General features: G+C 44.8%; 1 protein-coding gene across 2 annotated transcripts in view; it reads left to right on the top strand.

Annotated features, from left to right (window-relative positions):
• Positions 1-27,526, top strand: part of LOC112217035 (SLIT-ROBO Rho GTPase-activating protein 3) — a 123,730-nt gene that overhangs the window by 70,735 nt on the left and 25,469 nt on the right. For both annotated transcript variants that reach the window (XM_042297342.1, XM_042297337.1), the window contains exons 4-11: positions 678-740; positions 12,309-12,494; positions 16,209-16,337; positions 18,669-18,890; positions 19,126-19,227; positions 20,130-20,327; positions 22,412-22,496; positions 25,908-25,935. In XM_042297342.1, the coding sequence (XP_042153276.1) occupies positions 678-740; positions 12,309-12,494; positions 16,209-16,337; positions 18,669-18,890; positions 19,126-19,227; positions 20,130-20,327; positions 22,412-22,496; positions 25,908-25,935 (1,013 nt within the window). The remainder of the gene's footprint in view (positions 1-677; positions 741-12,308; positions 12,495-16,208; positions 16,338-18,668; positions 18,891-19,125; positions 19,228-20,129; positions 20,328-22,411; positions 22,497-25,907; positions 25,936-27,526) is intronic.

Genomic DNA, 27,526 nt, shown 5'->3' with positions numbered 1-27,526 from the left:
CCTTTCCCAGATCTGTGCCTGTCTCAGAGCTCTACGGACAATTCCTTCGACCTCATGGCTTGGATTTTGCTTATGCATGCCATGTTAACTGTAGGACCTTATATAGACAGGTGTGTACCTTTCCAAATCATGTCCAATCAATTGAATTTACCACAGGTGGGCTCCAATCAAGTTGTAGAAACATCTCAAGGATAATCAATGGAAACAGGATGCACCTGAGCTCAATTTCGAGTCTCATAGCAAAGGGTCTGAATACTTATGTAAATAAGGTATTTCTTTTATATATATATTTGCTAAAATGTCTAAAAACCTGTTTTCGCTTCGTCATTATGGGGTATTGTGTGAAGATTGCTGAGTTTTATTTTTATTTTATTTAATCCATTTAGATTAAATGTAACAACATTTGGAAAAAATCATGGGGTCTGAAAACTTTCAGAAGGCTCTGTATGTTTAAGCTGTTGGTCACTGTACTGTATGTGCACTTTCTTAAACTGCTGTTAAGATTTAAACCAATCCAGACAGGTTCTCATCACCACCAACACACTGAAAAACATTGCCTGTCAGTTTGTTGTTACAGGATATTCATCACTATTTTGACTATTTGTTGATGCACTTTATCCACCTGGATTGATTGATGTGCATTGGCCCTAACTGCTTTCCAACCCATTGATTTTCAGAGCAAGGACATTGGGATTCAGATGCACGAGGAGCTGGTAAAAGTGACCAACGAACTCTACACTGTGAGTACAACAAAACCCATCTTCTTTTCCCCTGTCAGAATCGATTCCTTCTCTCCTCTTGTTGCATCCCTACATCCAGACACAGCCAGTATCAAGGCCTCTACTGAGGGCAATGTGATGAGACTAGCGTTCCTCTTTCTCTAGCTCTCTCGCTCCCTTCTCTCTTCTTTTTATCTCCCCCTCTCTCTACCTCTCTCTCCAAACTGCAGTGTGATTCTCAGATGTAGAGGATGATATGGAGGAGGAGGTGGGTGATTGTTATGATGATGGAATGAAACGTTGCATTTCTCTCCAAGTGGGCCAGTTGCAGGCTGCAGCTCAAATCACTTCCACATTGCAATATTGTTCCGCTGCCAATGGCTGGGCCCACAGTAACAGGAAGGCAAAACACCCCTCGCTCAACCATCGGGTCTACTGTATCTATGTGTCCGTTAGGGCTTCTCTCTATGCCTTTATTAACTCTTCTGTAAACTTTCCTTTGTGACCAGGGAGAAATCAAGGGCACACTGTGACACTGTGCTTCTGCCCCCCTGTCGCGTTGTGAAGCTCATACTGAAGGAGACACAGTGCCTATGTCTGGAGAAGCTCCAGGCAACTTCAGCTGTCCTCTTGCTCCCCCAAGAAGAGCAGACTTCGATGACTTATTCATCTGATGTCATGAGTGACAGGCTATCAAAGGACAGGGCTGGCACAGATGCCATCTCTCTCTGATTGGACCATCTGTCCACCATGACACAGTAAAAAGGGGTTATAGAGAGTTAGAATCGAGGTTATAACTCCTTTTAAAGGTGAAGAGAAAGATCATCAACCACGATCAGGGCCAAAGGACCAAAGACAGACCTCTTTATACCATTTACCAAGTGAAGCCTTAACCTGCATAATAATAATAATGATAAATGCTGTGTTTTTATACCAAGTCACTTAAGTATCTGTCTAAATGTGGTATGTTACATTTGACAAACTCATGTATTCTCTCCACTGCAGACTATATTTTATTGACTGAATCAAATCTCCACGTTCAATCACTGCCTCTAGTCTATGCTAACTGACCCACTCTCACCCTGCACATTTCCTAACCCCCCTGTACACATTAAAGGCAAGGATATTAGAGCTCACGGCTCCATCAGCAGCACCTCTATCTTCCCTCGAGTCTGCCAGGCTTTCCCCACCAGGTTTATGAATGAGACAGAGATTGTTTTTCCTCTTAAGCGGCTGGTGTCCTAAACCCTACCCTGTGCGGGGTACGCCCTGGGGGCTCGCTCCAGCAGCAGTGTGCATTTCAAGGTCACAGCCAGAGGAGTCCAAATGCATCAGGATGCAGACAAGAAAACAGATCATTACTCTGCTCCTCTCCCTGCTCTTCAACAGCTAGGGCCAGCCATGGCTTGGTTAAACATGTGGGCTGCTATCAGATTGAATGGCCATGATCATGTTTTATGATTGTTCCTCTCTTCTTCAAGCCCCATTTGACTCCTGTGGTGCCCTATTTCATTTTTGCCCCATCTCAAAAATCAAACTAATCAGAATCAGAAACCCACAGATGTGACATTTTCTCGAAATACTGATGATAATGATGATTGTGGTTTTGGCTGTCGTTATATTTATTCATTGTATAAAATGGCAGTTAAAAAACATGGGAACAGTCGAAGCGTTTAGCTCATTGGTAATCAGATGACAGAGCTTATGGACTGCAAACAACAATGCATTTTGCCAGAGGTAGAATTGCAGAAATCCCTTGTGAATCCCTTTAAAATCAAATCATATCAAATATTATTGGTCACATACACATGGTTAGCAGATGTTATTGCGAGTGTAGCAAAATGCTTATGCGTCTAGATCCGACATTGCAGCAGTATCTAACAGGTAATATCTAACAATTCCACAACAAAACCTAATACTCATAATCTTGTAAAGGAATGGGATAAGAATATATAAGTATAAAATATATGGATGAGCAGTGACAGAGCAGCTAAGATGCAATAGATAGTAAAGAATAGTGAAGGATACTGAAGTGTCTATACATATGAAATTAGTAATGCGAGATATGTAAATTCTTAAAGTGGCATTATTAAAGTAACTAGTGTTCCATTTATTAAAGTGGCCAATGATATCAAGTCTGTAGGTAGGCAGCCGCCTCTCTACTAGTGGTGGCTGTTTAACAGTCTGATGGCCTTGAGATAGAAGCTGTTTTTCAATCTCCCTGTCCCAGCTTTGATGCACCTGTACTGACCTCACCTTCTGGATGGAAGCAGGGTGAACAGGTAGTGGCTTGGGTGGTTGTTGTCCTTGATGATCTTTTTTGCCTTCCTGTAACATTGGGTGTTGTAGGTGTCCTGGAGGGCAGGTTGTTTGCCCCCAGTGATGCGTTGTGCAGACCGCACCACCCTCTGGAGAGCCCTGCGGTTGTGGGCAGTGCAGTTTCTGTACCAGGTGGTGATACAGCCTGACAGGATGCTCTCTATTGTGCACCTGTAAAAGTTAGTCAGGGTTTTCGGTGAAAAGCTACATTTTTTCAGCCACCTGAAGTGAAGAGGCGCTGTTGCGCCTTCATCACCACACTGTCTGTGTGCCTGGACCATTTCAGTGTGTCAGTGATGTGTACGCCGAGGAACTTAAAACTTTACACCTTCTCCACTGCTGTCCCGTCAATGTGGATAGGGGGGTGCCCCCTTTGCTGTTTCCTGAAGTCCACGATCATCTCTTTTGTTTTGCTGACATTGAGTGAGAGGTTATTTTCCTGACACCACACTCCGAGGGCCCTCACCTCCTCCCTGTAGGCCGTCTCGTCGTTGTTGGTAATCAAGCCTACCACTGTACTGTTGTCTGCAAACTTGATGATTGAGTTGGAGGCGTGCATAGCCACGCAGTCGTGGGTGAACACGGTGTACAGGAAGGGGCTGAGAATGCGCTTGTGGGGCCCCAGTGTTGAGGATCAACGGAGTGGCGATGTTTTTTCCTACCTTCACCACCTGGGGGCGGCCCGTCAAAAAGTCCAGGACCCAGTTGCACAGTGTGGGGTCGAGCCCAAGGGTCTCAAGCTTAATGATGAGTTTGGAGGGTACTATGGTGTTGAATAATAAGCTGTAGTCAATGAACAGCATTCTTACATAGGTATTCCTCTTGTCCAGATGGGATAGGGAAGTGAACAGTGTGATGGCGATTGCGTCATCTGTGGACCTATTTGGGAGGTAAGCAAATTGGAGTGGGTCTAGGGTGTCAGGTAGGGTGGAAGTTATATGATTTTTGACTAGTCTCTCAAAGCACTTCACGATGAAAGAAGTGAGTGCTACGGGGCGATAGTCATACCTTAGCTTTCTTGGGAAAAGGAACAATGGTGGCCATCTTGAAGCATGTGGAGACAGCAGACAGGGATAGGGATTGATTGAATATGTCACATTCACTAACACAGGGTCTAGAGATTTAAGAGGGTTTGGCTGAAGCCATTGTTCAAACATTATTTAAGTATCTGCTGCTGGTGCTACTGAGACAGCTATTGATTTGTGGGCATGAGGCTTGATGCCTGTGGCTTGAATTATATGTAGTGAATCTGAAATGAGAAATGAGAGCAAAAAACAGCAATTTCTTCATTGGATCACAGAGTCAATTATTCACCTGGCAGCTCTGATCCATTTAAACAACATATATATATATATTTGTAAAGTTTTTTTGAATTAACCAGACAGTACAGGAGCAAGAAGTCCTGCTGCAGTTTTCTTGGTTCATTTGTTATTAAACTCTGCCACACTAGAGGCTGATTGTTTAGTGAATGCAGCAGCACGCCGCCCTGGTAGTAAGTTTGTTACAATACATTATGGAAATGATGGAGATGTTCTGCTCTCTGTTTCCACCCTGGGTCTGAGATGGGCAGTACAGTCTGATACAGACCGTCCCAGTGCAGTGACTTACAACAGGTCTGGTTTTTCCATCTCTCTCCAGTTTCATTCCGGGGTGCTCCTCTGACTGTCATGGTAATTGTGTTAGCCATAATGGCCATGTTTACTGTAACAGGTCTCTTGAGATAACACGTTCATATTTTTCCAATTGACAAACTGTAGGAAACCAATTTGGTTTTAATACACAGGCTTATAGAACACAGAATCCAATATCAGAGTGGCACATAATTAAATGTAACCTTCATTTAACTAGGAAAGTCAGTTAAGAACAAATTCTTATTTACAATGACGGCCTACCCCGGCCAAACCCGAACGACGCTGGGCCAATTGTGCGCCGCCTTATGGGACTCCCAATCACGGCCGGATGTGATGCAGCCTGGATTCGAACCAGGGACTGCAGTGATGCCTCTTGCACTGAGATCAATGCTGCAACCACGGTTCACTTTAAGTGGAAGTCACGTCTGTCTGTATTTCCACAATTAAATATGTTAATTGTAGCTTTCATCAGTGCAGAAACAGAACAGCCTCAGGCTTTTGTTTGAGTGAAGACCGTAACCACATACACACACCTCCCAGAAGGTAGACCCTGCCTCACCTCAATGTTCCTGCAAATTACATTCTGTCTTTAGCTGTTGGTATTTTAGTTGTGCTGCTCGAAGTTGCCTGGAAACCCTGTTTTCTTTTCACACTGTTGGAGAAATGGGTTGCCAGCCTTGGGAGATGAGCACTGCTAGCCCTAGTTTCCCCAAACACTGAAGTGACTTCTTTCTACTGTGTACTCTGTCATATACCAGAATAGACAAGAGTTTGTTTTTGCTTTGCGTTTTTTCTTTGAAGTGTTTGCCTTTCAGATCTTTGTGAGTTTTTTTTTTTTTGTCTCCTAAGACTTGTAGCGCCTTGTGCAGTGGAGCTCTGTTGATGAAAGCATTGACTGGCTGGATGATAAAAATAAGCTGTTCTTCTGACTAAGAAACCTTACTATCATACAGTAGCAGTCAACTGGAAATAGTAGAGATTCTGTGTGTGTGTGTGAGTTGACATAAAACCAACCCATTAACCCTGTGATGTTCTTATAACCTTCTTTTTCCAGATTAAAGGGAGTCATACCATCTGGTCAGATGATACTATACAAAGTGAGCATTAACTACAGTAAGAGAACAAGCTAACTTTAATGTTAGGCTCTCTGTCTGTCTAACATCGAGTTATAGTACTGGATCTCGCTGCCGAGTTACACGCACAGGAAGCGTTTTAAGACGCTGCACACATCTGTGCTGTACTTTACAAGGCTGCTGAATGAGCTGCTAAGACCTCCTGAGGCCAGACCACATAACAGTGGGCCTAACCGTCAGACAGACAGAGCGACAGACAGCAGAGTGGGTCTAACCCTCACAGACAGACAGACAGACAGACAGACAGACAGACAGACAGACAGACAGACAGACAGACAGACAGACAGACAGACAGACAGACAGACAGACAGACAGACTAACCCTCACAGACAGACAGACAGACAGACAGACAGACAGCAGAGTGGGTCTAACCCTCACAGACAGACAGACAGCAGAGTGGGTCTAACCCACAGACAGACAGCACAGAACAGTGAGAGAGCTGCTTTGCATGCTTGACACCTTATAGATGATGCTGCAGCGGATAGTAGCCATCTTACAGGCTCCTGACCAAGTCTGCTATGTTGTGATTTTTTTATGCTTTAATTTCCTTTGACTGGAAACAGATTCTGGACATCAGAACAGCCATTACTAACCTTGATTTGGATGAAAATATCTACTTCAACGAGTCAGTAGCTCTGGACGCTCTACTTACTCCGGGCCAGGCCCTAATCCCCGGGACTCGAAAAAGGAGACGGTGGAAAAAAAGAAGCAGGCGAGTCATCATCCTGACGAGATTATGTCGACGAGCAAATAGACGACCATTGCACTCAGTTCTATTGGCGAACATGCAGTCACTAGAGAACAAACTGGATGAGCTCTTTTCGAGACTATCCTATTAACGGGACCTGGAAAACTGTAATATTCAATATTTCTCAGAGTCGTGGCTGAACGAGAACATAGATAATATACATCTCGCAGGTTTTTCTATGTATAATCAAGACTGGATGGCAGACTTGGGTAAGATGAAGGGGGGAGGGGTGTATCTCTTTGTTAACAAAAGCTGGTGCGCGATCTCTAATGTTAAGGAAGTCTCAAGTTACCATACTATTTACCAAGAGTTTTCATCTATATTTTTTGTAGCTGTCTATTTACCATCATAACTCGATGAAGGCATCTAGACCGCACTCAATTAGTTGTATAGGGCCATAAACAAACAAGAAAATGCACAGCCAGAGGCATGGTTTCTCGTCGCCGGTGTCTTTATTGCAGGGAACCTGAAATCTGTTTTACCCAATTTTTACCAGCATGTCACCTGTGCAACTAGAGGCGACAAAACTTTAAATCACATGTACAAGGCCCCCTCTCTCCCTCCCTTTGACAAATCAGACCATAACTCTATCCTTCTGCTTTCTGCTTACAAGCAAAAACTCAAACAGGAAGTACCAGTACTGCGCTCAATATGGAAGAGGTTCGATATAGCGGATACTAAGCTACAGGACTGTTTAGCTAGCACAGACTGGAATATGTTCCGGGATTCATATGATAACATTGAGGAGTGTACCACATCAGTCACCAGCTTCATTAATAATTGCATCAATGATGTTGTCCCCACAGTGACCGTACGTACATACCCAAACCAGAAGCCATAAACTACAGGCAACATCTGCAGTGATCTAAAGGCTAGAGCTTCTGATTTCAAGGAGTGGGACAATAATCCGAAATCTTATAATAAATCCCTCTATGAACTCCAACTAGCAATCAAACAGACAAAGCGTCAATAAAGGACAAAGATCGAATCCTACTATGTCGGTTCTGACACTTGACGGATGTGGCAGGGCTTGCTAACTATCATGGATTAAAAAAGTTAAACCCATCCGCGAGCTGCCCAGGAACGCGAGCCCACCAGACCAGCTAAATGCCTTCTGTGCTCGCTTCGAGGCAAGCAACACTGAACCATGCATGAGAACACCAGCTGTTCCAGACGACTGTGTGATTTTGGTCTTCATAGCCAATGTGAGAAATACATTTAAACAGGTTAACATTCACAAGGCCGCGAGGCCAGACGGAATACTAGGATGTGTAGTCAGAGCATGTGCTGACCAGCTGGCAAGTGTTTTCACTGACATTTTCAACCTATCCCTGAACCGGTCTGTAATACCAACATGTTTCAAGCAGACCACCATAGTCCCCGTGCCCAAGAATGCCAAGGTAACCTGCCTAAATGACTATCGCCCCCTAGCACTCGCATCTGTAACCATGAAATGCTTTTAAAGGCTGGTCATGACTCACATCAACACCATCATCCCAGACACCCTGGACCCACTCCGATTCACATACCGCTCCAACAGATCCACAGATGATACCCACCTGGACAAAAGGAATACCTATATAAGAATGCTGTTTACTGACTACAGCTCAGCTTTCAACACCATAGTTCAAGCTCATCACCCTGGGACCAAACGCCTCCCTCTAAAATTGGATGATGGACTTGCTGACGGGCCACCTCCAGACAGTGAGGGTAGGCAACAACACATCCGCCACCATCAACAGGTCAAGAGCTTCAAGTTCCTCGGTGTCCACATCACTAAGGAATTAACATGGTCCACACACACCCACACAGTTGTGAAGAGGCACCATTGCCAGCACAATAATTTAGCTAGGACTGTCTGGGAGTGGTCTGAGAGCGGGACCTAATTAGTTTAGCCTAATGGGAGGGATATGTAACCTGAAAACTAGCTCTTATTGGCAGTGGTTTGAAACTCTTTTTGTTATTGGTCAATTAACTTATACTGCCTGGTGATCAAATCAAATTTTATTTGTCACGTACACATGGTTAGCAGATGTTAATGCGAGTGTAGCGAAATGCTTGTGCTTCTAGTTCCGACAATGCAGCAATAACCAACGAGTAATCTAACCTAACAATTCCACAACTACTACCTTATACACACAAGTGTAAAGGGATAAAGAATATGTACATAAAGATGTATGAATGAGTGATGGTACAGAACGACATAGGCAAGATGCAGTAGATGGTATTGAGTACAGTATATACATATGAGATGAGTAATGTAGGGTATGTAAACATATAAAAGTGGCATAGTTTAAAGTGGCTAGTGATACATGTATTACATAAATATGGCAAGATGCAGTAGATGATATAGAGTACAGTATATACATATACATATGAGATGAGTAATGTATGTAAACATTATATTAAGTGGCATTGTTTAAAGTGGCTAGTGATATGATGATGATATGATTTTTTCCATCAATTTCGATCAATTTCCATTATTAAAGTGGCTGGAGTTGAGTCAGTATGTTGGCAGCAGCCACTCAATGTTAGTGGTGGCTGTTTAACAGTCTGATGGCCTTGAGAGAGATTGCTGTTTTTCAGTCTCTCGGTCCCTGCTTTGATGCACCTGTACTGACCTTGCCTTCTGGATGATAGCGGGGTGAACAGGCAGTGGCTCGGGTGGTTGTTGTCCTTGATGATCTTTATGGCCTTCCTGTGACATCGGGTGGTGTAGGTGTCCTGGAGGGCAGGTAGTTTGCCCCCGGTGATGCGTTGTGCAGACCTCACTACCCTCTGGAGAGCCTTACGGTTGTGGGCGGAGCAGTTGCCGTACCAGGCGGTGATACAGCTGCTGCGCCTTCTTCACAACGCTGTCTGTGTGGGTGGACAAATTCAGTTTGTCCGTGATGTGTACGCCGAGGAACTTAAAACTTACTACTCTCTCCACTACTGTCCCGTCGATGTGGATAGGGGGCTGCTCCCTCTGCTGTTTCCTGAAGTCCACAATCATCTCCTTTGTTTTGTTGACGTTGAGTGTGAGGTTATTTTCCTGACACCACACTCCGAGGGCCCTCACCTCCTCCCTGTAGGCCGTCTCGTCGTTGTTGGTAATCAAGCCTACCACTGTAGTGTCGTCCGCAAACTTGATGATTGAGTTGGAGGCGTGCATGGCCACGCAGCCGTGGGTGAACAGAGAGTACAGGAGAGGGCTCAGAACGCACCCTTGTGGGGCCCCGGTGTTGAGGATCAGCAGGGTGGAGATGTTGTTACCTACCCTCACCACCTGGGGGCGGCCCGTCAGGAAGTCCAGTACCCAGTTGCACAGGGCGGGGTCGAGACCCAGGGTCTCGAGCTTAATGACGAGCTTGGAGGGCACTATGGTGTTAAATGCTGAGCTGTAGTCGATGAACAGCATTCTCACATAGGTATTCTTCTTGTCCAGATGGGTTAGGGCAGTGTGGTTGCGATTGCGTCGTCTGTGGACCTATTGGGGCGGTAAGCAAATTGGAGTGGGTCTAGGGTGTCAGGTCGGGTGGAGGTGATATGGTCCTTGACTAGTCTCTCAAAGCACTTCAAGATGACGGAAGTGAGTGCTATGGGGCGGTAGTCGTTTAGCTCAGTTACCTTCGCTTTCTTGGGAACAGGAACAATGGTGGCCCTCTTGAAGTATGTGGGAACAGCAGACTGGGATAAGGATTGATTGAATATGTCCGTAAACACACCAGCCAGCAGGTCTGTGCATGGGCTGAGGACGCGGCTGGGGATGCCATGTGGGCCTGCAGCCTTGCGAGGGTTAACACATTTAAATGTTTTACTCACGTCAGTTGCAGTGAAGGATATTCCGCAGGTTTTGGTAGCGGGCCGTGTCAGTGGCACTGTATTGTCCTCAAAGCGAGCAAAAAAGTTATTTTGTCTGCTTGGGAGCAAGACATCCTGGTCCGCGACGGGGCTGGTTTTCTTTTTGTAATCCGTGATTGACTGTAGACCCTACCACATACCTCTTGTGTCTGAGCCGTTGAATTGCAACTCTACTTTGTCTCTATACTGACGCTTAGCTTGTTTGATTGCCTTGCGGAGGGAATAGCTACACTGTTTGTATTCGGTCATGTTTCCTGTCACGTTGCCCTGGTTAAAAGCAGTGGTTCGCGCTTTCAGTTTCGCGCAAATGCTGCCGTCAATCCACGGGTTCTGGTTTGGGAATGTTTTAATCGTTGCTGTGGGTATAACATCGCCGATGCACTTTCTAATGAACTCGCTCACCGAATCAGCGTATTCGTCAATGTTGTTGTTTGACGCAATGCGGAACATATCCCAATCCACGTGATCGAAGCAGTCTTGGAACGTGGAATCAGATTGGTCGGACCACGTTGAACAGACCTGAGCGCGGAAGCTTCTTGTTTTAGTTTCTGTCTGTTGGCTGGTAGCAACAAAATGGAGTCATGGTCAGCTTTTCCGAAAGGAGGGCGGGGAAGGGCCTTATATGCGTCGCGGAAGTTAGAATAACAATGATCCAGGGTTTTACCAGCCCTGGTTGCGCAATCGATATGCTGATAGAATTTAGGGAGTCTTGTTTTCAGATTAGCCTTGTTAAAATTCCCAGCTACAATGAATGCAGCCTCAGGATATGTGGTTTCCAGTTTACATAGAGTCAAATATGGTGGTGATGTCGCCAGGCCGGCCAAAACTCCACCTATGCTAAACTAGCTGAAATTTCAGGCAGTCTTTTCAAACAGCTCGTACACTAAAATTGTATTATCATTTTCACAATTTCACAGTATTATTCCATCCTGTATGATTCTGAAACATGTAAAATCATGTTTTTAAGTGCACTGCCCTTTTAACAAACAGACGTAAGATGCGTCTAAGTATTCAATTAGACAAGTTGTATTGCCAGTGTTTTTGGTGGAAGGGCTATACTGTACATCCCATCCATTACAGTTATTTATTTTGATTTGTGAAAGAGGGAATATTGAGTGTCTGACTGCAGAGAGATCACAGTAGGGAGGGGAAAGGCAGAGAGCACAATGGTGTCATTATGCCACACAAATGGCATGGAATGAACAACCATTGGGTGATGAACAGTTTATCCTGATTTACAAACCCAGATCCAGGAGGAGAAGGGGGGTGGAGAGGGGGTGTGGATGTGTCATGTCTGGCCCAGATGAGATGAGCTATATTACCACACACAGCCCTGGGCCCCCTGATTCAATCAGCCCACCATTGAAAACATCAAGTGTGTGTGTGTGTGTGCTCACTGAGCTTAGGCCAACAAAGGAGCAAATAACAGTTTCCATATGTGTAAAAGTTGAAGAGCGTATATCATGCAGTTTCTCATCAAGTCGTTGGATCTCTGGATGCAGACTGGTCTGTGGATGTGAGATAAAGGAGCTGTGATGTCATGTGCTTTGCCTGGCCCTGTAATGCATATTCATGGCCAGCTGTGGTCCTGATAAGAATACTGATGTGATCCTGTTCCCTGTCCTTGTCGCTGGGTGAGCACCTGCCACCATGGATGAAACACAAGCACCCTCATGCAGTATTTTATAAAACAGACCCATTCTCACTGCAAGTCATTATTTCAAAGGGAAAGGGTTCAAAAGACGTAATATGGTTTTTGTTAGTTAGGGCACAGATTGTAATGAAACTTTTCAAACTAGCTGTCACCTCAGATCACCCATTTGCTTGCTCTGTCTGCTGTTGTGAAGTCTTATATGAAGCCTATGTCCAGTTATTGTTGCAACTTCCTCATCCTTCCTCTGTGCTGCTCTTCCAGGTGATGAAGACCTACCACATGTACCACACGGAGAGTATCAGCGCTGAGAGCAAGCTGAAGGATGCTGAGAAGCAGGAGGAGAAGCAGTTCAGTAAGTCTGGAGACCTCAATGTCAACCTGCTGCGCCACGAGGACCGGCCCCAGAGACGCAGCTCCGTCAGGAAGATCGAGAAGATGAAGGAGAAGGTGAGGCTGACACCAAGGCTTGTAGAGCTGTCCCCGACAACAACAAAAAAGAAAGTTGTCTGTTCTTTCAACCAATCGATTGGTCGAAATGTTAAAACGTTTTTTTTTTCTTTCTATTTATAGACACACCCTATGTTTGTATAAACTCAACTATATGTAGGCTACTGAGCTTGTCTGATGCTTTAAGCACTGCGATTAAAAATGAAGACACACAAAGGGAGCCAGAGATCAATATACTGTAGCCTAACCAGAAGAGAGAAAAAAAAACTGCTCTCGACCCTCCTTCTCCTGCTGCCCGCTGTCGCTGGCATTAGCATATTCTGCAATGCTCCTGAAGTTGCCGGTAATAGGTTAAACCAGCGGTCGGAAACCTTTTCCATTTGAAGTGCCAAGTTAACCTAACATTTCTACTGATCTGCGTGCCAGTAATGATTTTCATATGCACATTTTCGTGGAACAGTTTCATTTAATTTATAATAAGGTCTTCATATCTCAAATCAAATTGTATTGGTCACATACACATATTTAGCAGATGCTATTGCGGGTGTAGCGAAATACTTGTGTTCCTAGCTCCAACAGTGCAGTACAAAGTATCTTAACAATTCACAACAATACACACAAAATCAATGTTGTGGTTAATCAAACCTCTTATCTAAATGAAAAATATACAAATCTAAAAGTAACTTCTGTTGCCATTGCCAATATGTACAAATAGCCTATATAAAGCCAACAAATAATAATATTACAGCCCTCAGGTAGAAAATATCCTGATTAAAAATAAATATCCTATAAATCACATTGGCTACGCATGGCCTGTCTGCAAGGAACTTGAAACGTTGCATCAACTATTAACTTGATCAGCCCAAAGCTCATGCTAGCAAACTTGCAACATTCTATAAAATATTCTGGGCCCTCAGAGCTTCCAGAGTCAGTGAGCTCCGGACAGACAGATACAGCTGTAGGCTATTTGCGCAAGGGATAAGAAGTAATCAGGTAGGCCTATTTTATGAAGTTTCCACCGACCGGATGTTTTCCCCTCCCTTTCATGCTGAGTGGTTATCAAAAGGGAGAGAGCTGGAAAGATTTTTCGAATAGGCTGCGTTCAGGAAATATTGTCATTCTCAATGGATGTAACAACAGACTTAGTTTATGTACTGTTTGAGGCGAAGAAAGAATTACTCTGAGAAGCTCCAGAGTGATGATGAGTTAAGACAATCAGAAATAGTATCAGATTCCCAAATGGGCACATTTATAGGTATATATATAACCTTTATTTAACTAGGCAAGTCAGTTAAGAACAAATTCTTATTGTTGTTAACCTGCCTGTTCAGGTTCTTGAACTGCCAGTTCAGGGGCAGAACGACAGATTTGTACCTTGTTAGCTTGCAACCTTCCGGTTACTAGTCCAACGCTCTAACCACTAGGCTACCCTGCCGCCCCGGGTATTTGTGCGCAGGCCAAGTAACCTAGGTCTAGTTCTATGCGTAATCAAGTGTGTGTTCTTACTCAAGATTGACAGGAGTGCTCCAAACAAGTAAATGGAACACGTAAATGGAAATAAAATTGACCAAAACCTTTTTCTCACAAGTGTAGCCTAGGTTATGCGCTCTGCAAATAATGTGTCCACTCCTACAATGACAACAATAAGACTGCAATAATAGTACTGTATATTGAATGCATTAACATAAATTACTGTAGCAGAATTAACCAAACAAATGTAGATTAGAAATTATGGGAATTAACAGTAAATGTACTTCTGGTGATACTGGTGTGCCGTCCCTGCAGCCTCCGCAATGGATTAGTCCACTCAAACAGGCGTGAATCAGACAGGTGTCTCGTGTGCTATAATTGTTGTTATATATATTTGCCACTGCTCGACTAAACAATCGACCAGTCGACTAAATGGGGTCAGGCTTGATGACCATAGTGTCTCCAACAGCTAGTGCTGTTGGCTGGGACTGCTGCTAATACTGTACATTGTCAGCCTAGTCACTTCTGTAAAGTGATATTTTGTTCGGCAGGTAGAATCATTTTAGCTGGCTAAGGCCAGAGGGACCCTCTCAGTATTGTGTGAATGAAGGCTGTGTGAGAGTGGGTGCAGGTCCATTGTGTAAGCCCGGGAGAGAGGGAGAGAGCGAGAGAGATAATTGCCGTAGCATGGGTCTACACACACAGACAAATGGTGACTTCCAGGTCAGTGACCAAACTGCACAGTCTCTCTAGCTCATCCATGCCCATGACTCTAATTCATGTTAATTCTGCTTATTATCACACACTCAACTGCACTGTACTTAAGACACTGTACTTCAAAGATGCATATTTCATTCTGGATTCTCAGGGGGAATTTCTTCATTAAAATGCATCCATTATCAGTGCAGCTCAGGGAATCAAATGGCTGACAGCTTTCCTCCCTCCTCAGGCTGCCGTCTCCAGAGATGCTGGCAGGAGAACTGTACCATCCCCACGGACTATTTATAACTTGCTGTAGTTATGAACGTACTTTCTCTCTGCGTTGTGACCTGATTTTGCCGGCTACAATAGCATTGGCGTTCAGAATCCTAGCTACCTGCAAACAGAGTTGAAGAGGGAGAGGAGACAATCAAGCCATCATCCCCATTTCCCCGATGTTTTAATTTGCATGATAATGGACATGGGACATTGGTGTTGGTGGACCATGTCTATTTGAAGTGCAAGGTGTATGTATTTGAAGGACATGCTATCCAGTCCCCAGGCTGCTGGAAGAGGATATAAGGAGCGCTTTCAAACACAGACACGCAGACACACGTCAATGTGTTGTTGTTTAATTGGCTCTCTTTAATCCTGCTTTGTGAGCCAAGTCTCAATGATTCTGTGTCACTGCGTTCCATTTGAGTCAATTGTTTTTGTCAATACCATTACGTATTGTCTGGTAACGTCCATTATCGATGCTATGTGAACAACAGATGACTACATATTCTTTTTGATGAAAAATGTCATGTTTCCCAGCTGGATGCCACGAGCAGATGCAGCATGCCCAGTTAACCATAGCAACAAAGACTGTGCACCATTTAAAGCTACAGTACCAGTCAAAAGTTTGGACACATCTACTGATTCCAGGGTTTTTCTTTATTTTTTACTATTTTCTACATTGTAGAATAATAGTGAGTACATCAAAACTATGAAATAACACATATAGCATCATGTAGTAACCAAAAAAAGTGTTTAACAAATCAAAATATAATTTTATATTTGAGATTTTTCAAAGTAGCCACCCTTTGCCTTGATGTACAATTAGAGCACACTAGAGTGAATGTTTGTTTGAGTCTGTTTTGGTTAGCAAGCACACTGCACCAAAACAGTATTTTATATGGCTGTTTCATTGTTCACATCTGGGCTGTACATTTTGTTGTGCTCAATTGAATTGTGACTCTGACTGTGAATGGCCAGCCTGGGTGGAACAGTTATGATGCTGTTATTATCTACAGGAAGCTTGTCAAAGAGCCTCTGTTATAGTGGATCCCTCTGACCTTTTTCCTGCCAACACTAAGCCAGGCCATCAGGCTGCACAGAAATGATCCGATGTTATTGTGCAAATACCATTTAGCAAACTCAACGTTGCTTAATTTCATTAACTTCCCACCCCCCTCTGTTTCTGTTTTTTCTCTCTCTCTCTTTCTCTCTCACTCTCTCTCTCTCTTTCTCTTTCAATCTCTCTTTCTTCTCTCTGTCCCCCAGAGACAAGCCAAGTACTCAGAGAACAAGCTGAAGTGCACTAAAGCCCGCAATGACTATTTGTTGAACCTGGCAGCAACGAATGCCGTTGTGGCGAAATACTACATTCACGATGTCTCTGATATGATTGATGTAAGTATGCGATAGGCACACAGGTTTCATTGTATCTCTCGGCTGGGATGGTCTAACGTTGGTTGCTACACTAGATATTCTCACCATCTGTTTTAGTGTTCGCAGCCCATTTGCTGTATTGCTACAAGTTGCTCTGTTGGTTTGACTGAAAGTGTTTACCTCCATTTTGTGTCTCTCGAACAAAACAGTTTGATTCTGAGCCAGTCGGTAGTACTGTTGTTAAGTGTCTAACTGAATGGCTTTGCCAGATGTACATTACAATCCTACTGTATGTTACCACCCAACAGGCATTGTTAGGATTCTTCTGGAATATAAATGATGACATCCTGTCATGGGAATGGATCAGTGTTGACAGTCAGAATGCCTTCCTGCTGGTCTTCTCTTCCCCCTGTTCTCCTCTCCTGCCTCTGTCATGCCCTCATCTATCTGGGAGTGCTGTGAGGGCTGAGGCTCCTTAAGGGAGCTGTGCTGGGAGATGTGGAGCGTGTGTGTCTGCCTGTCACTGTCACACACCCCACTCTCCCAGGGAGCCAGGCAAAACACACTGATGGTGAAACATGACCCTTGGTGACACAGGCACATGCACACCCTCACACGCGTACAGAAACTCCTCTGGACCAATGTGCTTCCTACTTCTACAGGGCAGAGGTGGAGACGAACCACAGCCACAGGAAAACTGGATTGACAGTATCGAGAAGGGAGAATCTCATCAGAATCTATTTAAAACAAAACAAAAGTTTCCTCTCTTACCTCAAATCTGCAGTAACTCCAGGGTTTCCACCCTCTACTGTTAGTCCGTATCTAATAAATAATGTGTTCCGTTTAACAGTATGCCACTTCCCCTTCAAAGTATCAATTGGATTAGAGAAATAGTTACATGACAGAAAAGACCATACCTAGGTGAACCACCATCATAATTCAAAATGCAAAGCCAACACACCCCAGCAGCAAGCCTGTCTGGGAAGTCTGTGATTACAGTTGGTGAACGAGTTTGCTTTGTAGACCACTAATGGCTAGAGGAATGAAACCCTAGCCAGGGTCTGGGAGCAGGCTCTGTGCATACAGGCAGCAGTGTGGCCAGTGTGGTTGGCAGGGATCATTCATCCCCAGGTTACCTGGTGGTTCTTGCAGGGATCATTCATCCCCAGGTTACCTGGTGGTTCTTGCAGGGATCATTCTTCCCCAGGTTACCTGGTGGTTCTTGCAGGGATCATTCATCCCCAGGTTACCTGGTGGTTCTTGCAGGGATCATTCATCCCCAGGTTACCTGGTGGTTCTTGCAGGGATCATTCTTCCCCAGGTTACCTGGTGGTTCTGGTGACTCTGCCAGATGTGCCCCCTAGCCCCTCCCTCTGTGTGTGTGTGTGTGTGTGTGTGTGTGTGTGTGTGTGTGTGTGGAGGGTACTGTGGTATTGGCCTAGGCATGCCTGGCCAGCTCTAAAACTCTCCACTGGTTGGAGAGTTGGATACAGAGATCCTGCATATTTACAGAATGCATATGATGTGATTGTACTTAGAGGCTTGAGGCTGGCTAGACTTTAAACAGTTCTAAACATCAACTGTGTGAAGTGTGAAGGAGCTGGCCTGGAGCTCTAGGTTACACATTACAGCCTGCCAGTGTGTTTGTTATGGGATGTGGCTGTTGAAATAAAACTCTGTACCTTAAAGGGCTCTGTGCTGCCGTATCCTTCCTGATTGTACACTGACCCTGTTATAAAATAACCGCGGCTATGGGGATTTATCCTTGGAGCCGAGTGCAACTTCCGGTGCGTCTATTAAAGAGCGTTTAGAGAATCACAGAGCAGTCTGACTCTGGCCCCTCCAGCCTCGAGGCAACCCACTCACCGCTCTGCTCTGCTTGGCTGTAGTAATTAGGTTAGTTTATGCAGCTCCATGGTTGAGCTAATTATCCTAGGTGTCCTACTGTGCTTGCTCTTCTAATTCGGTGTATTCTATTATTCTATTTAGGCCTGTTAACCGATAGCAGTGTCTGATTTGGAATTGAGTTCATGTTGAAGGTCAGGTTAGTAACGCGCTTGTAGGAAATGAGAGGAATCATCTAACTGAATCATGTAACTGAATCGTGTGAATGCTAAAGGCTGAGTTTATCCCATTGACTTGTGTATAATGGATTCAGACTGCTATGTCAGGTTGTCCATAATTAGGTCCAGGAGGTTCTTAGTCACATGACCTGAGCCATAAAACTCTGGACACTTGGTGTAGACTTACAGTCAGGTCATGTGGTCAAGAAAAATGCCTATATTATATTCTACTCCTATATTAGTTATTGTATTATACTATACTATAATGAGTGTTTTTCCTGTATCTCAGTGCTGTGACCTGGGCTACCACGCCAGCCTTGCGCGTACCTTCAGGACCTACCTGTCAGCTGAGTACAACCTGGAGACAAGTCGCCACGAGGGCCTGGACATCATGGAGAACGCCGTGGACAACCTGGACTCCCGCAGCGACAAGCACAAGATCATGGACATGCACAACCAGGTGTTCTGCCCTCCCATGTGCTTCGAGTACCTGCCCCACATGGGGGACGAGGTGAGAGGGGTCAAATGACTGATTTGGTACATTTATAGATTCATACGATATTGATTGTCATTATTGAAACTGATTCCGAGTTGCAATTACAGCCAGTAGATTTGTTCAACCATGGAAAGCATGTTCAAGCCAGCAGAAACAACGTTTCTAAGCATGCGTTTTCCAATTCTGTAAGGTACACTTAATGAAAATCCAAGTGCCCAGCCCATACCTCTGTCTATGTGTGCCCCCTCAGGTGTGCCAGGTGAGTGCCCAGCAGCCTGTGCAGACTGAGCTCCTGATGCGCTACCACCAGCTGCAGTCCCGTCTGGCCACGCTCAAGATCGAGAACGAAGAGGTGAGGGCTCACGGTAGTGTCCATCCCCCCCCAGTGTGTCTGCTGCATCACCCCGCTGAGATCGTCCTGTCGCCCCCTGTTTCCCAAGTCTCTGAAATGCCAGAACTCAGGTCTATAGATACAATCAACTCTCATTGCAATTTCAATGTAATGGCCCACACACACTTCCTGGGAGCTGAGAATGTATCTTTAGCTTGTGATTGTGAGCTTGTATGATAACCGTTATGGATGCATGTTCCATGTAGATACAGTACATCCCTAATGATGGCGTGTTGTGCGTGGTGAGGAGTGGTCCTTCTCAGTGGGAGCAGCAGGCAGCACACACACACACACACAGCTCTCTCTCCCTCTGAGTGGATGCAGGTGCTAATGGAGATGCTAATGACCCTGGCTGGCTAGCTACAACCTGCCCTGATGGCTACGCCTCGGCTCCGTCTCATATCGCCCTGGTTCTCATCATGTCTCATAACATTTCATATAACTTCCGGGTAATGGACGAGTCGTGCCACTCTGGGAATGAGCCTGATCAATCACAGTGTTGTATAGAAAGAGCCCGCAGACCTTTTACATACAGCCGGGCCAGATGCTCTTCATATTCTGCTGTTATTGTGATGAATGGCTGACTGGCAGGTCGTCTGGTACGCTGCCTAGGAATGAACCGTGTACCTGCCTTAGGTGAAGGCTGTTTGTCAAACAGCTACAATCAAAGGTTATTCGTTGTTATTCGGGGTCGATTTGTCTTTGAAATGGGATATGCCAGTGATCACTCACATTTGACCTTGCAAGTGGCATAGGATGCTTTTACTTTTATGTTCAAAAAGACCGGAATCAGATGACTTGAGGAGGAAATCCTGGTTCTTTTTGTTGTGGTTTGAGTTGCTGAATCTTTGCCTTTGCTGTAGGTGAGGAAGACTCTGGACGCCACCATGCAGATGCTCCAGGACATGCTGACTGTGGAGGACTTTGATGTGTCTGATGCCTTCCAGCATAGCCGCTCCACTGAGTCCATCAAATCGGTGGCCTCCGAGACCTACATGAGCAAACTGAACGTGGCCAAGAGACGGGCCAACCAGCAGGAGACAGAGGTCTTCTACTTCACTGTGAGTACCTGCCTGTTATATATAGCTGTCATACCTGCCTGTTATACATAGCTGTCATACCTGCCTGTTATACATAGCTGTCATACCTGCCTGTTATACATAGCTGTCATACCTGCCTGTTATACATAGCTGTCATACCTGCCTGTTATACATAGCTGTCATACCTGCCTGTTATACATAGCTGTCATACCTGCCTGTTATACATAGCTGTCATACCTGCCTGTTATACATAGCTGTCATACCTGCCTGTTATACATAGCTGTCATACCTGCCTGTTATACATAGCTGTCATACCTGCCTGTTATACATAGCTGTCATACCTGCTGTCATACCTGCCTGTTATACATATACATAGGTGTCATACCTGCCTGTTATACATAGCTGTCATACCTGCCTGTTATACATAGCTGTCATACCTGCCTGTTATACATAGCTGTCATACCTGCCTGTTATACATAGCTATCATACCTGCCTGTTATACATAGCCGTCATACCTGCCTGTTATACATACCTGCCTGTTATGGATAGCTGTCATACCTGCCTGTTATATCATACCTGCCTGTTATACTACTTGTCATACCTGCCTGTTATACATAGCTGTCATACCTGCCTGTTATACATAGCTGTCATACCTGCCTGTTATGGATAGCTGTCATACCTGCCTGTTATGGATAGCTGTCATACCTGCCTGTTATGGATAGCTGTCATACCTGCCTGTTATACATACTTGTCATACCTGCCTGTTATACATAGCTGTCATACCTGCCTATTATACATAGCTATCATACCTGCCTGTTATACATAGCTGTCATACCTGCCTGTTATGGATAGCTGTCATACCTGCCTGTTATACATACTTGTCATACCTGCCTGTTACACATAGCTGTCATACCTGCCTGTTATACATAGCTGTCATACCTGCCTGTTATGGATAGCTGTCATACCTGCCTGTTATACATACTTGTCATACCTGCCTGTTATACATACTTGTCATACCTGCCTGTTATACATAGCTGTCATACCTGCCTGTTATACATAGCTTGTCATACCTGCCTGTTACACATAGCTGTCATACCTGCCTGTTATACATAGCTGTCATACCTGCCTGTTATGTATAGTTGTCATACCTGCCTGTTATACATAGCTGTCATACCTGCCTGTTATACATAGTTGTCATACCTGCCTGTTATACATAGCCGTCATACCTGCCTGTTATGGATAGCCGTCATACCTGCCTGTTATACATAGCTGTCATACCTGCCTGTTATACATAGCTGTCATACCTGCCTGTTATATACTGCCTAGCTGTCATACCTGCCTGTTATACATAGTCATACCTGCCTGTCATACCTGCCTGTTATACATAGCTGTCATACCTGCCTGTTATACATAGCTGTCATACCTGCCTGTTATACATAGCTGTCATACCTGCCTGTTATACATAGCCGTCATACCTTCCTGTTATACATAGCTGTCATACCTGCCTGTTATACATAGCTGTCATACCTGCCTGTTATACATAGCTGTCATACCTGCCTGTTATACATAGCTGTCATACCTGCCTGTTATACATAGCTGTCATACCTGCCTGTTATGGATAGCTGTCATACCCGCCCTGCTATACATAGCTGTCATACCTGCTTGTTATACATAGCTGTCATACCTGCCTGTTATGGATAGTTGTCATACCTGCCTGTTATGGATAGTTGTCATACCTGCCTCTTTTGCCCTAAGATATGCATCCATGTCTCAGGGCAACTGCCTTTTCTATCGGTTTCACACTAAAGTGACAAACCTAGCTGTACTACCATAGTCTTTTTCCCTGACTAAAAGGACCTTTAGCGTCAGTTTAGTGCACATCAAAGCCATCAGCCGTCACACTATTCCACAAAACACGAATGCTTTGGAAATCACATGGAAATTAGATTATCCTTGGAACAGATTGAATTTGTGCCATTCAGAGTGAGACTGAATGTCTTCTCTGGCCTTTGTGGTGGATAGCGGCCGGCTCTGCCTGTTCCAGTCACATCCCATTAACACTGTTCACTCACTGACACTTTCATCTGGTCTGTCTGGGTTTGCAGAAGTTCAAGGAGTTCCTGAACGGCAGCAATCTCATCATTAAACTGCAGGCCAAGCATGACCTCCTGAAGCAGACATTGGGAGAAGGTAAGTGCCCTAAGTCTCTCCACCAAGGACGTCATGTCTATAGACATCAATGTTAGTTCGACATCCCTTCTCTTAATGTTCCTATATCTTCTGGTCACAGTGGCGTTAATGACAGGCGCCAGGCCTAGTCTGTCAACCCCTAGCTTATAATGAGCCAGGGTTCCCTGGGAAAGATGATGGGTCTGTAAAATGGCCGCCTTCAGGGCAAGTAGTGTTGTGGTGCGCTTATCTAATGAGGAGAGCTGAACCAGGCTGAAGAGCGAGGACACCATAGGGACTTGTGTCCCCTCAATGGGCAGTAAAAACAGGGAAGAGGAGTTCAGTTCATATTCAAAGGCGAGGACTGTAAGTACATCAAAGGTATCATAACAAAACATTATAACATCACAATCACCTCTCCTCTCTGTATGTTGTGCTGTAGCCTCTAGGAGGGTCCTGGAGGAGTCTGGATAATAGAGACCCCTGCCCCTCTCACAGAGGCCCCTCTCAGGGGACCCTTGTCACCTCAGCCGTGAGCAGTTTACTCCCAATCAATCAGGCTGTCCCAGCTCCCAGCCGCACAGGCCTATCTCCACAGCTGCTGCTGTACCAGGGGTTCACCTAATAGAGAGGGACAGCAGGAGCAACCAGCTGGGGCCGTGTGTGTGCACAGCCGTACTCACTCACTCACTCACTCACTCACTCACTCACTCACTCACTCACTCACACTCAGTGTTTCCCCTATGATTTTTTTCAGCAGTGGTGGCAAGGGTGGGTGCATTGCTACTATTATTAGCACAATGACATGCTAGCTGTTCCCATAGACTTCCAGTCATTTAAGTAAACGACAATCCATTTAAAAGGGTGTTTCGACAGAAATACATAAACAATAACATCATATTTTTTGCAGTGGTAGCAACAATTTAAATGAATATAGGGGAAACACTGCACTTACACTTGCACATACACGCACACACTCCCCCTATTTCAACTCATACACACATACGTGCACACTTTTGTTCAACATGGATTTTTCTCTTTTGTTTAGGCCTCCCGAATGTTCCTCTGTCATCTTCAGATCTCTATGAACTGATAGCTTGAGCATGTTTTCATGTGAACATAGCCCTATAGCTGGTTTGTTTGTGTGATTGTGGCTAGGAGCTAGAAACAGCGCGAACGTGTCTGTCTGCGCCATCTTGTTGGTCCAGTGCTGCTGCTGTGTGTATGGGCGTGACATACGGCGTCTGCAGGTACCAAACATGTTTCATTATTGAGGTGATCAGTCAGCCCTGCTCATTAAGTGTCTGCGTGCGCGTGCGTTATTAGTGACCATGGAGAATACCACATGGTGCACACATCAGACCTAGCTGTATAGATTACTAGAACACTATGTCTACATTGAAACTACTCAACATGGCTAGGACAGCTGCATACCCTCCTGGGTTCTAGCTGGAAATCACAGATCTCCATGAATATCTACAGTTAACGCAGGTAGAATTCACAGACAGCTATAAAAAACACACCATTGTGATGATTATAATTGCCTATTATCAGGTTATGTAGCTGTAGGTTGATTTGTTGGTTTAGAATACTGAAACCTTGAGTTAGCAGTTTTACATAAAGCATTCGGCTCATTTAGCAAACATACTTCAGTCACCAATTGACCCTTTAATAAGCCCCGCCCCATAATTTGGGGCAATTTATCGCAATGGAATTAATAGCAGCTGTTGTCAAGATGACACCTTGGACATGCTCACATTTAAATCCCATGAAAGCCAGTGAGGGCTAGGGCAAACATTTTGAGTTTTCTTTAAAAAAAAATCATTTTTTAATGGCTAAATAATTGAATAGTGCACCAGGAGTACTTGCTACTGTAATTCCTGAAATGCAGAACCTGTTAATTAAGTATTTTTTGAATCCAGAATTATACATTTTTTAAGCGTCATTGTTTGCTGGCTCTGCTGGTTAGCTAGCTCTCTGTCTCACTAGCCACTTAATATAACTTGTTTTCTCAAATGTATGTTCCTAACATTGCTATTTGCTGTCAACATCAGGATACGATTTGAAGGCACTAGTTAGCTCCAAAAGTGATTATAGTTTTGACTGTATGCTGACAGGTAATTACACAAACATAATTTTACCAGGTTCCCGTGAAGCAATTGTAATGATAGTCCACCACAACATATCCAATAGTTTCCTGATTAACAAGGGGTAGTCTGTGTTTAATTTCATTGTGTATTAAAAACACAGTTTGAGATCATTGTGAGGGGATTTCACCAGTGGTTTAATGGGGAATTGGGCTTTCGAAAAGGTTGTCCAAGGTTGCAACAGTAACCAAAGGCGGGGCTTAGCAAAGGGTAAAATGCTACTGTGTTCTTGCAGTTACAATGAGACACTTAAATCCTTATGTTTGGATATGAAATTAAAACTGAATTTCTATAGCCAGCCTGTGCTTTGCCCATGCTGGAGGAAGGGGGTGTAATTTCTGGGTTCATTGAGCTGAGCTAGGCTAGACTATCACTCACTGGAATGACTGGCAGGAAATGCACTGTTGTTTCTCCACATGAACGCTCCAGAGACCACACTGCTAGTCTCATCTACTGCCAACATTATGCATAGAGAAATGGGTCAGTCATCACTCTCGTCTCTCATTCTAAAACTGATCGAAAGGGAACAACAGAATGCTAGAATAGTGTACTGTTAGAGCTTGTTGTACACAATGAGCTTGTTGTACACATTCAGTCAATGCTCAATGGATTATATTTAAAAGACAAAGGGCCTTTCTCCACGCCAGCTAATAAACTCTATTTATTAACTATTGGCTGTTAAAGCTATGGTTAGTGGGAGGACCTTTCTGACACATACGAATAACAGTAATAAGGACTGACTGACTTCTTCATTGCCTAACCTATACTCATTGTCTTGTCTTTACCTGAGGCTCGACTAGCAAGGTGTGTTGGTTGTGTGTGCGTCTGTGTGCCTGTGTGTGTACGTGCGTGCGTGTGTGTGTGAGAGAAAGACGGAGGGAGAACATTTACTTGTGAAAGTGTGTGTGTTTGGGTTGGGTTTGATGTTTTTGCGTGCCCATGTGCTACTGTGTGTGTTGAGACGTGCGCAGGGCTTCGGGACAAAGGGCTCAGTGAGCCGGTGCAGACATCGCTCAGTGTCACCAGTTAGAGATGCACCCCCAGTCCCCCTTTTCTTCCTTGAGGGAGCTGGCCTGCACCCTACAGGGTCCCCTATGAGGTTTCTATGGTGACAGCTCAATGCATTTGTCTCAAGGATGCTGTTGTCCCTAGACCATTCAGCTCTCTCTCAATAGCTCTGACTAGTCCCATGAAATCCTTCACTGAGCCCTGGTAGAGGAGATGGAGTTAGCCTGCGCACTGTGCATATTCTTAATGACATTTCTTTCTTGTTCTGTGTTTGCAGGAGAAAGGGCTGAATGTGGGACTACGAGGTAAGGTGTCTTAAGATAACTAAACCATTTCAAATACCCTGCCTTTGACCGAACTACTCTCATGGTGCATACAATATAATATATATTATACGGTTATTTGATTTCAGTGGGTGTCTAATAGAAAATAAAGAAAAACCTACTGCGGATCATACAGTATGGAGTTCTCGGAGCATCTTGTTCACAGACGTCCATTGTTTAATACTTCATTAACCTTATTGCCAGGAGTTAATACAAATCTAAGCATCATGTGTTGCAACGATGAGCCACAATGAGCAGAATGGTTGATGGCAGAGAGGAGAGTGAATGGCAGAGAGGAGAGTGAATGGCAGAGAGGAGAGTGAATGGCAGAGAGGAGAGTGAATGGCAGAGAGGAGAGTGGATGGCAGAGAGGAGAGTGGATGGCAGAGAGGAGAGTGGATGGCAGAGAGAGTGAATGGCAGAGAGGAGAGTGAATGGCAGAGAGGAGAGTGAATGGCAGAGAGGAGAGTGAATGAATGGCAGAGTGGATGGCAGGAGAGTGAATGGCAGAGAGGAGAGTGAATGGCAGAGAGGAGAGTGGATGGCAGAGAGGAGAGTGGATGGCAGAGAGGAGAGTGGATGGCAGAGAGGAGAGTGAATGGCAGAGAGGAGAGTGAATGGCAGAGTGAATGGCAGAGAGAGTGAATGGCAGAGAGGAGAGTGAATGGCAGAGAGGAGAGTGAATGGCAGAGAGGAGAGTGAATGGCAGAGAGGAGAGTGAATGGCAGAGAGGAGAGTGAATGGCAGAGAGGAGAGTGAATGGCAGAGAGGAGAGTGAATGGCAGAGAGGAGAGTGGATGGCAGAGAGGAGAGTGGATGGCAGAGAGGAGAGTGAATGGCAGAGAGGAGAGTGAATGGCAGAGAGGAGAGTGAATGGCAGAATGGCAGAGAGGAGAGTGAATGGCAGAGAGGAGAGTGAATGGCAGAGAGGAGAGTGAATGGCAGAGAGGAGAGTTCTGTGTGTCACTGATCTGTCTGTCCCTGGGAAGGGCTTCAGGGCCGCAGTGCAGATGGATCAGGAATGCTGGGTAGCTGTTAGTGTGTGTGTGGGTGGGTGGGGTTGGGGGGCAGGCCCTGAATAGGAAACCTGAACATTGTCAGCTCTACCTCCCTCTGAGGGCAAATTACCAACTCGGTGTGTGTGTGAGAGAGAGATATTAATGAAGGAAATCCCAAGGTGTATTTTAACATCTTTGTCATGTTATTCTAAGTTTCGATAAAGATTAAATAAGTGTTTGGAGTGCTACTTTGGTTTGCCCTGGCCGTGACGGGACTTGCTGAAGTACCACTGGTCTGCTAACCACACTGTAATTTATTTGTGAGGGATAACCTGAACTATCAGCAGGTGTGCTTGATTTTTATTAGTTCTGGTTAATAATGTTTACATTATGCTATAGTCAAGTTTTCAATACGTCAGTCATAGTGGGATTTATAAGGGGCCCGAAGCCTCCGGGCCATAGAGCCACTCAGGGACCTCCCAGCAGCAAGGCCTAACGCAGACTAGCACTGCTTAGGGGTTAATTACAGGGCAGAGCCATCAGGTTTAAATAACACACATCAGTAATAAAACGTC

This window comes from Oncorhynchus tshawytscha, linkage group LG02, assembly GCF_018296145.1.
Source record: "Oncorhynchus tshawytscha isolate Ot180627B linkage group LG02, Otsh_v2.0, whole genome shotgun sequence".
Classification (NCBI taxonomy): domain Eukaryota; kingdom Metazoa; phylum Chordata; class Actinopteri; order Salmoniformes; family Salmonidae; genus Oncorhynchus; species Oncorhynchus tshawytscha.
The sequence above is the reverse complement of the archived record's forward strand: the minus strand, read 5'-3'. Positions and strand labels throughout refer to the sequence as shown.